This window comes from Pteropus vampyrus, unplaced genomic scaffold, assembly GCF_000151845.1.
Source record: "Pteropus vampyrus isolate Shadow unplaced genomic scaffold, Pvam_2.0 Scaffold182, whole genome shotgun sequence".
In the NCBI taxonomy this organism is placed as follows: Eukaryota; Metazoa; Chordata; class Mammalia; order Chiroptera; family Pteropodidae; genus Pteropus; species Pteropus vampyrus.
In genome coordinates this window covers 1,404,971-1,418,459 of record NW_011888963.1, presented here as the reverse complement: position 1 = coordinate 1,418,459, position 13,489 = coordinate 1,404,971, and the positions used below count along the sequence as shown (strand labels likewise).

Genomic DNA, 13,489 nt, shown 5'->3' with positions numbered 1-13,489 from the left:
ATGAATTCATGATCCATCTCTTTATCTTCCTAGCAAATGAAAGGTGCTGTTGGCAGTAATTAGGAGATTGAGAAGCTCCTTGTGAAACTGCTTTGGTGAATGGGAACAATGAACTCAAGGAGCAAGAGTGGTGGCCTATTCAACCCTCGTTTCACTTGTTTGAGCCAAAAAACCATGAAGACGAATAAAACACTTCCTTATGGTGTCTTCATATCACTCTAAAGCATTTCCACCCAAGTGCTCATCCAACTGTGCCCATCGAGCCGTAATGTTCTTAGTCAGAGTGTTCTGTCCCTGCCTGCCTTCCCTCCAGCTCACAGGGGCCAGCCAGTCCTACTCACTCAAAAGGACTGTCATTGTCTTTCCACCTTCCCATTCTTCTCAGATCCCAGGTCCATAGTCAACAGTATTTATCACACTGTGTGTGTGTGTGTGTGTGCGTGCGTGCGTGTGTGTGTGTGTGTGTGTTGTCTGTTGGTGGATTTTTCCAGGGAAGAACCAAAAAACTGAGGTAAAAAGAAATGCTAACTGGCACCATCAACCCCTGTCCTAAACCATTGTTTACCTTTGTCTTTGTCTCAAGTGGCACATGGCTGTCTAATCAGGCTAAATTAGATTTTGCAAGTAAAGACTCTAACTGTGCCATTGTGCCACCTTCCAAAATGAGAGAACAAACTGAGCCTGTTATCCATAGGCAGAGTAGGTGCCTCCATGTGTTTCTTCACCTGAAGATTGGAGGAGGAGGAAGTGCCTCATGGGAAGTGGATATTCCTGTGTTTGGCTTTCAGATGGAGCCGAAAAGGGTGAAGGGCTGTCCTTTCTTCCTAGAGAGTGAAGCAGAAAGAATGTGTTTGAGGCTGAGTAGCTGAAATTTGAGTTCATAACTGTCCTTTGGTTTCATTTTGGAATTATAAATCTTTTTTTCCTAAGGCTGAAAACTGGGGATAACTCCACAAGCTCACATGCTTCGATGAGAATACATTTTAAACAAGTTAAGAGATTTCTACTACAGTAGATGTGATTTTCCTGTTTTATCTGATAGACATTATCTGTTTTTACATTGGGTGACACCGCCTGAGGAAAAACAAGGCTGAATTGACTTAGGCTGGTGAGAGGGAAGAGACCTCGATTTGGCCTAAGGTGCGATGTTTCCACTATTTTATCACTTTATGGATCAAATGAGTATGGTGTGTTCACCATCACCTGAGGAGCTGCCTCATACTTGGAAGCCAAAATCTTCTCCTTTCATTAGCAGAAAAGAGTGTTATATCTGGATGAATAAATAATGACAACAGAGATCACCCAGCGTTTTGCACTAGCGTCATTATTAATGTGGGCAGTGCCAGGTACTGAGGCAGTCTAGCTAGTACATACTCATAGATCCTGTCCACTCAGATTTCTTTCTGTGGCGTTAAATGTAGATTTTAATTCATTTGCTGGGAATCAGGTACCTAGAACAATACAGTTAGGTGACTCTCAAGAATCAGATGCAGGTAGCATTGAGATTGAATGGCCACCCCTCCTCACCGAACCTTGGAAAGTTATCTACAGAATACCTTAGTAGGGTCTCAGGGTTTTACAGATATTTATATATCAAGATATAGGTATTTTGAGGTTAAATACAGTATAAAATGCCCCTTTACCCTTAAGAAGGTTAGCAATAAATAAATTCGTTAGGTCAAGACCCTAGTTCATGGGTGTAAAGATTTATTGTGTGTATACATGGACACCTCTGTCTTTACCTATATTTTATAGCCTGGTTTTGCCAAATTGCAGAACATTTTATGTTTAAAATTTTCCTGTTTGATTATTGAGAAATTCGAGAAAGTTCCAAGCCTGTTATAATTTTAATGCTGTCTCTAGCTTCATGCTGAAGATTCATATAGAGAGGTTAGCTCTGATTATTTATAATATTTGTCAATAACTTTAAACCGATTATTTAAGATTCTGAGTAACGTAATACCGGTACCTTAAATATGGTAAACTATTCAAATTCTGAAGCAATTTGCTTTTAAGTTCTTTTAATTTGTTCAGGTATTCATAGATGAAGAATCTTGGGGTTTTTTTTTCCACTCTAAATTGCATTCATAATCACCTATATGTAAAGATTACAAATCTTTATCAGGAGAAGGCAAACACAGGATGAATGTAATATATACTTTTTTTCATATTTTCATATTTTATATTTTTATATTGACTAAACAAATATATTCCATTCTCATTTCATTTAGATATTTCTTTTTGAGATTTTTTTTTTGAATCACATATTAGAAATCAATACTTTTTAAACCTTTTTTGGTAGATTTTTAAATAACTGATCAAATTGTCAGAATTTTTTGTGTTTTTTTTGTTATGAATCTAAATTGTTAGCTGTTTATTTTGCTTGTTGTGGCAGTGTAATAGTCATTCTATGTCTCTTATGAAAATTCAGTTTTTAAAAATTTTCTTTAGAAATAGTTTCTAAATTTTAGCTTTAAGTCAGCATATTTCACTGATATTTGAGATATTTATCACATTACTATTTCTATTGATTCATATGCCTTATTTGATTTGCATATATAAACATTAATAACTGAATGTCAAGAAAAAAATTTTAAAGATTGAGATCAAATACTAAATATAAAAAAATACAAATCGCATTTTTGTGACAATTAACCCATGTTTCAGTTAATCTGCTCAACCTAACAAATAACTTTGCTGTGATTTCCAGGATATAAATCTGTTATTTTTAATTTCTTTTATTAGTATCAGCAAGTTGATATATTTAAAATATCTGTATTGAATAAAAGGAGACATTAATTTGAATTAACACTAAATATGTTATACAGTTTCTTTTTTAAACAATCATATTATCTGATTTAATGATTATTAATTTAATAGGTTGAATACAGTTCTTGATAGATGAGTTGATAATATCACAATCAACCTTCATAATTAAATATCAAGGGTCTATTTTTATTCAACAACTTTTTAAAGGCTGAGTAAACATGATCTTAATTAAACTCACAGATAATGTTAGGGGATGTTGATTACTCCAGTAAGGAAAATAAAATGATGCAGCCTGTCCCTAAGGAATTGTAAACATGAAAATGTTGACAAATGACAATAGCGACAAACATCTAAAAGAGAAGATTGGTTTCCAAGTCAAAATTGCTAAAAGAAATTGGGTTTGGTTTTGAAATGTATTATTTGCATATTTAGAAATGTTCCTTTCAAATATTTGACACAAACTTTCAAATATGTCCACTGTACCTAATTTAGAAGTCAGGGGAAAATGTCTGTTTCAAGAACTTGCTCTGACAGAGGTGTATTCTGAATTAAGAAGACATTCTAATAAACTTTTAAATGGTTGTGGAGGGCAGGCAGCCCAAGTGTAGGAGGATGAGGGCCCTAAATCTTATTATAGGTGAATTCAATGCGGTAACCTGCTGGTTTTTATTATTCTTTTCTAACATATACTGATAATGGAGAATGAAGTGCCAATCTGTACTGAAGAAAAACAAATGAAAATAATATCTGCTTCACCATCAACCAGTTTTTCATATGTCTTATTCTTTGAGGCTTGTGAAAGTTACTTTGGAATCAAATGAGTCATTTTATAATTTTCTACTAGAAGAAACAGGAAAAGAGAGTTAGTTTCCTTGTGCCTATATGTAGTAATTTATTTCTACTCACTGAGTACCAGGATAAAAACAGTAGGCAGTGTGCCTGTGAAAAAAGACCTTCACTGTTATCTTCATAACTGGAATCTGTTTTTATGATTCCAAAATATTTACCTTAATAAGGAATTTGAATTCAGTATACAAAATGAAAAATGAATGAGTAGTGAAATGCATTTATCTTAGGCATCGGCTGTTCTATTGACAAGAGGCACAAATATGAAATTTGTCTAAATAATTAGATTTTTAATTAGTGCATCATTGTAAGATTAATGTCATTGCGCTCCATTGCATGTAATTTTGTATTAGAAATTTCATGTCAACAAAGATGCTACCTGTGGTTTGCTGATTTGAATCCGTAATTTATCACTTGTGTGTATGGCATGTCACATATTTGTAGTCAAGAGCTGAAAAAAGGTATTTGATTATAACTTCACTGGTGGTGAGGAATATTGATGGTGTTATACTATATGAACACATTATATTTTCTAATATTTAAGAGGCAGCCAACCCTCCAATATTAGTGAATGCATATCAACTTGCAAACATTTGGCAATATTATGAGCAGATAGGTTGTTCAACCTCTAGGTTATGCCTTTGTTGAACATACCCTAACATTATTGATGCTATATTGTTTTTTAAAAACTTTGTTTTCTTTCCTTTGACAGTTGCCGAACAAGCAACCGGAAGAGCTTGATAGGCAATGGGCAGTCACCAGCATTGCCTCGACCGCACTCACCTCTCTCAGCTCATGCAGGTAATTACCCTTTCTTGAGTTTCGTTTTACTTCTTTTTGCTAGTTTTGGAAATAAGCCAGGCATTTTGAAATTCAGGTGTGTCTTTACATCTTGTTATCTTGGTTTTCCTGTTGTTCTATTGCTGGGGTTTTTTTTTTCTTTTTTTTTCTTTTTTGTGAGTTAGCCTAAATCTTATCTTCGCTTTCAGTGTTTGGACTTTAAAATCAAGAATATCTTTTAATATGGGGTCCTTTTTCAATTATTCCTTTCTCTATTTCTATATTTGTGGATAACGCAAGACATGTCTCCATCTTAGGATTATCTTTGGGAACTGCAGACATGTTGGTTCACCTGGAGAGAATTAATGTTAAGAACTGTAGGGGAGGAAAAACATCTTTCCTGTGTCCTTATAAGTTCTCCACTGGGAACCCAATAGCCAGACACAGATTAACGAGAAAAAAAGCATACAGATTTATTTAATATAAGCTTTACGTGACACTGGAGCCTTCATAAGGTGGTGAAGACCCAAAGAAATGGTTAAACTTGAATGTTTTTATGGCAGGTTTGATTAAGCATGGAAAATTGTACAAATATATTATAGGACAAAGATGAGCTAATTCTAGTAAACTGGGGGAAACTTGTTCGTTCAGATTCCTCTGTGTCCCTTTTCTTTAGAGATATGGAAGCTTCTTTCCTCCAGGTACAGGAAGAGAACCTCTCACATGAGCATTTTATGACCTGCTTTAGGGGCAGTTCAGAAAGTCTTCCTGCACGTACTGTTTCTCACATTCCTTCAGCTTAAAATATTCAATATACCAAGATAATGTACTTTGAGTTTGCATGTCCTATACTCCATCAGAACTATTCAGCACTTTTTCTCCCTAAAGTTGAATTTACCTATTATGTGTTTTAGCTATTACAAGCAATGCTTCTCTGAGCAGTCTAGAACATGTCTTCCTTGTGTGTGTGCACAAGTTTATCTAAAATTTTACCTGTTAATGGCATCTATAATTATCTATTTTGTCCATAATCATTGTAGGGATAATAAAGATTCAAGAGATGAGGTCCTTGGCTTCAAGTACTAATTTTAAAGAAAGTAAAGCCGCATTAAAAAACTATAAAATGAAAACTGCTTTATATGTGTTGTGTGTGTTCATGTGTGTGTTTTAATGTTCTATCCAAGATGGTGCAAAGAAGAGAAGGGTTAATTCCAATCAGGAAATTCTGGGAGAATTTGAGGGAGCTACTTGCCTCAAGATGAGCAAGACTTTGATATGTAGCAATGGGGTGAGAGAAAGGGAATCTCCAGTGTCTGGATAGAGTGCAGGATGTGTATGCTTGATTGTAAGAGAACATAAATGTGGAAAGAAATGAAAGTCAGAGAATAGAAGGTATTTTGATTTTGAGTGCTTTTCAAGGATTTTGAAAAGGATATGTGTTTTAGAAAGATATCTTCAGGATTGCAAAGGATGATGGCTTGAAAGGATGAGCCATTAAGCTCTATCTCTATTGTAATACTGTGAAAACCCTAACTTAAGGCTGATGGCTTTCAGATGATGTTGATTTCATATTTGCAAGTAGGGCTGTGACTCTCCCCTTTTGTTCATGGGGCTATATGATACTATTGCAAGACCACTAACATCTAGAAATGCTGCTCCCGGGTAAAACTTGAGAAAAACTCTTGCCCATATACATGAGAAGACATGTTCTAGTCTGTTCATAGCAGCCTTGTGCTTAGTAGCTAAACATTTGAAGCAACCTAGTTATCTATCAATGGGGAAATGGAGAAATGAATTGTGGCATAGTTATTCACAAAGCACTGCACACATAAAAGAAAAAGAGCTAGCACTGCACATATCTACATGGATGAAACTCAAAGATAGTATTGGGCAACAAAAGCAAGTCGCAAAAGAATGTTATTTAAACCTGTCATGTAATGTTAACATGGTGTTACATACAATATTTTGTTTAGGGAAAACACACATCACATAAATATGTATGTATATGTGTATACATTTAATTTATAGTAAGAGTAAGGAAAGCATGGTAATTCGAAGGACCAATTTCGTGATAGTAGTTATCTAAGAAGGTGTGAGGGGGATATAATTGGAGAGAAGGATAAGCAATTGGTAATGCTATACTTCCAAAGCTGCATGATGTGTACATAACTATTTATATTATTGCCACTTATACTTTGGAGATTTATATTATATCATTGTCATAATAGTAAAAGCTGACAGAAAGTCAAGCAAGGCCAAATACATTAGTGGGAACTGGAATTATGTCTTTTTTTCTTCTTTACTCTCCTCCAGTACAGTGCCTGGCATTATATACCAGGTGTTAAGTGAATGATGAATTCTATTTCTTAGATAAAATTCAATAATGATTTAAAAAATTAATCCTACTCCTCCTTATTGTGTTCTGTAGTAATTGCACCACACTTTATGTGCCTGTTGATTAGTCTCTTATTGCTGTGATTTTCTTCAGTTCTCATACTGAGATTAGAGGAAATGTGGTTAAGACTTTAATGATCCTTTTAATTATTTTTCTTTTCTCTACGTAGACTTAGCTTGAGTTCTTTTCCCTTCAAACATAATGTTAGCATTCAATCAGAGGAGTGGGCAGAGAGGAGCCTGTCTTTCAGGTTCTGAGAGTATTTTTCCTTATGTTAAGGAGCCAACAGGTTGTTATTCACTCAGAAGCTGTAGAAATCTGTCAGACTTTTTTTGTGAGAGATGGCATTTATCACAGTCTGGTGGTTTCCTTTTTTCTGTATAAAAAGAAGAAAATATAAATTAAATAAAGGACCCGTCCTGATGTCTCAATCGTGTGAAATGCCTCCTCACTCACCATGCCTCCTACCTGTTCCTTCCTATTCCACATTCTCTATCATGTGTTTGATACACAGAGTGCCAGATGAGGGTTCCTAGATGTCTCCAGGAAAAGCAGAGAAAGAAAAACTGCCATTTCTCCATGCTTATTGACCCCAAAGATAAAGTTATACTTTCTATTTTTCTTAGGTAAGGATGTTGTGAGTCAGGCCACTCATCACTGACACGTGAATTTATACCCATCAAATGAATCAGTAGAGATGAGAACATTATTTGTGTAGATGTGTCACCAGTGCTTTAAGGAAGAAGGCATACTGACATAGTGTTCTGGAGCTTATCTTCAAAAACAAAGGAGTGTTTGTTGGGAGCCAGGGATTCCTAAAAGAACAGTGAACAGGACAGTCCCGTTAAGAAAAGAAAGGTATAGTACCACAGGCTTCTAGTTCCAAGAAGATTCTAAACATGAAAGTTTATCCAGAAGCCCCAAAGGAAAGACTTGTACTTCTTTCTTAAAATAAAAATTTCTGTGTAATAAACAAAATTAAAGAAAACAGTGAAAAATATTTTTGTGCTTATAACTAAAAACTATCTGATTGCCTTAATATGCAAAGAGCTTGCGTAAATTGATGTGAAAATTGGTGAAAGCTCCAGGAAAAAAAAAATAGACAAAAGATGTAAAGGGCATGTAACTGAAAAAAATTAAAATGGCCAACAAAAACATTTGAAATGATCATTCACTGCAATCATAAGAGAAATGTGAACCAGAATAATGAGATGGGATCATTCATTCATCTAGCATATCATCAAAATTTTTATATCATGTGAAGCAATCACTCTCACATGATATACATGTTCATCTCAATTTGTACAACTCTTTTGGTTAGTGATTTGTAGTATTGATTGAAATTTCAACTGCCATTTACCAACTGCCTTTGGCCTAGCGAATCTATCTCTGTAAATTTATCTTACTGATATTCTCATGGATGTCAGAAAATAGTAAGTCTAACATTACTTGTAACTAGCAAATAGAAAGGTAAGTTGTTGCTGCTTTGTTGTTTAACCTGTCCTACAATAAGGGACTGGTTTAGAAGAAGTGATTCAGGCATGTAATCTAGCATTACATGGTTACTAAGAATGAGGTGAACTTCTATGTTCTGATATTAGAAGGATGCCCAAGAAAGTCTGTTGAGTGAAAAAATGCTTTGTGTAATTTTATGTATGTGTGTGTGTTTTTACATACACATACATACACACTTGTATATTTATGCATATTTGTAGGGAATTTTTGGAAAGAGAAAGGAGAGACTTAGCAGTGTGTATCTTTGGGGACCAGGAAGGTAGGGAAATTAGCATGTAGTGGTTTATAATAAAATAAGTCTCTAAAAACAAAACCCATAAAAAAAATTAAAATGATACTTGCATTAGTTTTCTATTGCTGTGTAATGAATTACCAAAAATTTATTGTCTTAGAATGGTATCTATTTATTAATCTCATAGGTGTATGGGGCAGAAGTCCAGGCTTGACTAATTTGAGCTCAGGGTGGGGCTCTCAAGGTATCATAAAGCCAATATCAAAGAAAGGTGGAAAGTCATAAGCTCCTAGTTCCCTAGGAATCCTCACCTAGTTTTTCTTCTCAGGGTATCATATGGCCCGAAGCAGTATCAGTGGCTGGGCTCTTATCTGGAGATTGGGAAAGAATCTACGTCCAAGCTCATGCAGGTTGTGGACAGATTCAGATCCTTGCAGTTTAGGACTAAGGTCTCTATTTCACCCTGGCTGTCAGCCCGAGGCTGCTTTTCAGTTTCTAGAGGCTCACAGTGGCACATCCAGTCACTCTCATGCTTCACATCTCTAACTTCTCTTGCCATCAACCAGGGGAAATTCTTTCTCGTAAAGGTCTTGTCTCATTGGACCAGGCCCACTTAAATAATCTCTGTATACAGGGATCTTGAGGAGACCATTTTAAAATTCTGGAGCTTATCTTCAAAAACAAAATTCTGGAGCTTATCTCTAAAAACAAAACCCATAAAAAAACTAAAATGATACTTGCATTAGTTTTCACTTCTGTATTCCATTTTGAACCAAATGGTAAAAGCATGAGCTCTAAGAGTAATGCTTACAGAGAACGAGCTGCAGACCAGATATACGTAAATAACTGAGACCTACTGACTTGTCTTTTAAAGAACTCAAAGCAAATATTGCTCTATTGGACAAAATACCTAACTTTGTCTTCAAGAATTGTTTTACTAGGAATTTTCAAATGACTACTTAGATTCATTTATAAGAGAGTTTCTGGAAGGAAAAATGGACAGGGATCTAACTTTCCTAACTGGGCAACTCTAGGAATTATTGAAGATAGGAAATATTCCTAGAAAGTTCATATAACCTGTTAGGTTAATATCTAGTTGGAGAAACATTCATAAATCATATATTTAATATACAATATTTAATATATAATAAATTATATATGTAATATATTACATATTACATATATATAATTTCTGAAGGATTAAGTCATCACTGTATTTGCTGCTGCTCTGTTCACCAAGCCCCTCTTTAAAGATACAGCTGAGCAAAGGGAGACCCATAGAGGTGAAAATAATCAGAGAAGTGGAGATTGTATGAAAACAATATGACTCCAAGTAGAAACTCGGAAAACCCAGAAAAGCATTGAGGTAGGCTCTTGAGAGCTAGGCAACAAAACAAACCACCCTAAGCCCCACTCTTCAAAATGAATCCCTCTGAACATTGTGATTTACATTTCCTTGTTACCTTCCCTCCTCCCCACCTCCATGCTCAGGGCTTTGGCTTAACAAACACTACCCAGTGTATAAATTAAGGTGGTTTCTAAGTAGAAACTGAGACACCATGTACATTTTTTTCAATAAAGTTCTTACTATTTCAGAAAATTGTGAAGACCTTTTTGTTTTGGACTGTGAGTCACACATGAAAATTGGTCTCTTCACTTTACAACGTGCTCTCCTTGCATTTGTGCTGTATCAATTATACTCATTCATCAGTTGTGACACCGAGCTGGATGGGGTAAAAGGCAGTGGTTTCGCAGACAGGCATGCTGATGCGAAGAATTGAAAGTTAATAGTCTGGCAATGAGGTAGAGACAGGGTAAAAATAAGCAAGGTGGACTAATGAATTCAAAGAAGACAGTCTGGGATAGAACAGGGTTAGTAAGTGGTGCCAGGGACATACTTGAGAGCGTCCCTGATGTTAGCAAGGAACTTAACTGCATAGTAACTCACTGCCTGGAGCAGAACCAGAAGCTTGGAAGATGATGTATAGCTGGGCAGTAGGGGATTGTCTCTCAGTGCCAGCCAAGTCCTTAGTCTGCTTACCAACATCCACGTGACTCTGTGCTATTTTAAAAATGTAAAATTTCGCAAGAAATTTTGCAGGTTCTGTTCTCATGACTCTGACCTTCAAGATGGGTATGGTTAAAAATTAAATATGATGTTCTAATAGTAGTAGTAAAGACAAGAGTTTGTAGAAAATACAAGAAATAACCTAGAAAATGTAAATCTCTTATAAACCCATTATCCAGAGATAACACCTGTTAACATTTTATTGTATCTTGTCTTTTTTTAATGTAGTGTGGGTGTGTATGTGTGTGTCTATATGTCTATAGGTGTGACTGAAATCCATATGTTGAGATATTTTATTTTATTCCACCCTTGCCAATGCCTATGTTACAGTTTTTCAGCTTTCATCAATATAATCCAAACATAATGTAGTACTTTTTTCCAGTTTTGAGATATAATTGACATACAACATTGTATTAGTTTAAGATGTACAACATGATGAATTGATATACATTTATAATGTGAAGTGATGGCCACAATGAGTTTGGTTAACATTTACCACTTCATATAGTTACACATTTTTTTTTCTCATGATGAGACTTTTAAGATTTATTCTTTTAACAACTTTTGAATTATAATACATTATTATTAATTCTAGTCACCATGCTGTACATCACCCACCCCCAGAACTTATTTATCTTATAACTGGAACTTTGTGCCTTTTGACCACCGTTGCCCATTTTGCCCACCCCTCACGCCCACCCCATGGCAACACCAGTCTAGTGTTTTTTTAATTTTTCTATTTTGTTCTCTGTATCTATGTTTGCTTGTTATTTTAGATTTCACATATTAATGATATCATACAGTATTTGTCTTTCTCTTTCTCACTTATTTCACTTAGCATAATTCCCTCAAGGTCCACCCATATCACAAATGGCAAGATTTCCTTTTTTTTTTTTTTTTTTTATGGCTGAATAGTATTCTATTGTACGTATATGTGTGTATGTGTGTGTGTATGTCACATTTGCTTTATACACTCATTTCTCGATGGATACTAAGGTCGTTTCCATGTATTGGCTATTGTAAACAATGCTGCATTGAATATAGGGGTGCAGATATTTTTTTGAGATAGTAATTTTGTTTCCTTCGGACATGTACCCAGAAGTGGAACTGCTGGATCATATGGTAGTTCTGTTTTTAATTTTTGAGGAAGCTTCATACTGTTTTCCATAGTGTTTGCACCAATTTATATTTCTACCAATAGTGCACTAGGGTTCCCTTTTCTCTACATTCCTGCCAGCATTTATCTCTTGTCTCTTTGATAATACCCGTCGTAATAGGCATGAGGTGACTATCTTAGTATGTTTTAATGTGCATGTTTTCTTAATCACTTGTAATGTCATTGATATTTTTTCTGATTTGCTATTTGATTTTTTTCATGGTGTTTTTTGATTAACAGTTTTTTTCTTTTTTCTTTAATTTTGTTGTGGTCTAGTTTGTCAGTCTTTTTTTCTTTCTCGTTTCTTCCATTTTTGTTGTCATTATGTCTAGTTGTTGTAGAGTTTCATTAACAAGAGTTTTATTAACAAGGCTGGTGTTGCTCTAAGAATCTCTGCTCTGACCTCACTGCTTCTACCCTATTTATGCTGGCAAGTTTAGTATCAGCAACACATTTCTTTACCTTCTCATATTCCTTAGTATGTCATATAGGGTGATGATTTTCCCAAGCAGGAGAGAGTTTTTGAGCTACAAAAGTTTTTCTGAATTCTTCCTAAACTTTATAGACTAGCCTACAAAGAGAAGAAGATAGCCATCAATAAAGACATCGAAACAGTTTCCTTCCACTTTCTAGATGACTAGAAGACATTATACGCTTACGTATTTCTACCCAGATGTGTGTTGTACCATCAGGTTTGTATGCAGCACACAGAAAGTAAACTGTTACTTGTGATTTAGTTTGCTGATGAGAACAACTTAGTCAATAAAGATGAATGATATTTAGGTATCGGTGAAACATTTCTCCTTAGATAAAGTGGGATTAGGGACATAACCCTGAATGTAATAATAGTGCCTTTGTTTTATTTATTTTGTGACTTTCATTCAAAAGCCATTGGCAAGTTTTTCCATGTTTGAAATATTATTTGCCAAATTGTTTAAATCTGCTTTGCAGATCTTTAATAAAAATGTTCATTCAGCACAGCAGTGACCTCCTTTTGCCATACAGACATGCTGGTACCAGACAAATGATTCCTTTGCTTCTTCATATTTGGGTAATAGGACAAAGCAACCTGTGTGCTCATGGAGTCACAGCAAATCAATTGTTAGCCTTAACAGAGATTAAGTTTCCCGATGCTCCATATACTGCTCTTTAAAATAATAGAAACATTCAACTCAAGAGGAATCTCTGATATCATCATTCATTGTCATTTTCTAATTATAACCAGCTCTTAATAAAATCAACTTAAATTTGTAAAACTTAAATTTGTGTTCAGTTCAGAACTTGGAGTCCTCCTCATAGATTCCATTTTAAGTAGCTTAAAGTTGGCTAAACTTAGTCAACCATGGGTAGAACATCACCTGGAAATCATCTTGTTCTATTAAAACCTTAAGTGAGCCCTGATACTAAATTTTTTTAATCTAGTGTGTGTGTGTCTGAGCCATATGATTTTACAACGTATCTGTTCTGTGATTTCAAGTATTTCATAAAACAGTTTCTATGAGTTATAGAGAATACCATCTTTCTTACTCCATACTGTATTCACAATTTTATTGTTTAATCCTTAGCCTCACAGTTTTATTCTTTAATCCTTAGCTTTTGTGTAATTACAATTGTTGGCCTGAGTAATGACACATCTTGCCCTTCCTGCTTAAGGAAAAGGATGATAAAATCAGATGGACTGACGTCAGTCAGTGTGTTTTCCTAGTTTTTGAGTATTGCTTTGTGTTG

General features: G+C 35.0%; 1 protein-coding gene across 1 annotated transcript in view; it reads left to right on the top strand.

Moving 5' to 3' along the window:
- MAST4 (microtubule associated serine/threonine kinase family member 4) overlaps positions 1–13,489 on the top strand; it is a 158,413-nt gene that overhangs the window by 43,290 nt on the left and 101,634 nt on the right. Inside the window, 1 exon segment of the mRNA XM_011371060.2 lies at positions 4,328–4,416. Within this exon segment, the coding sequence (XP_011369362.1) occupies positions 4,328–4,416 (89 nt within the window).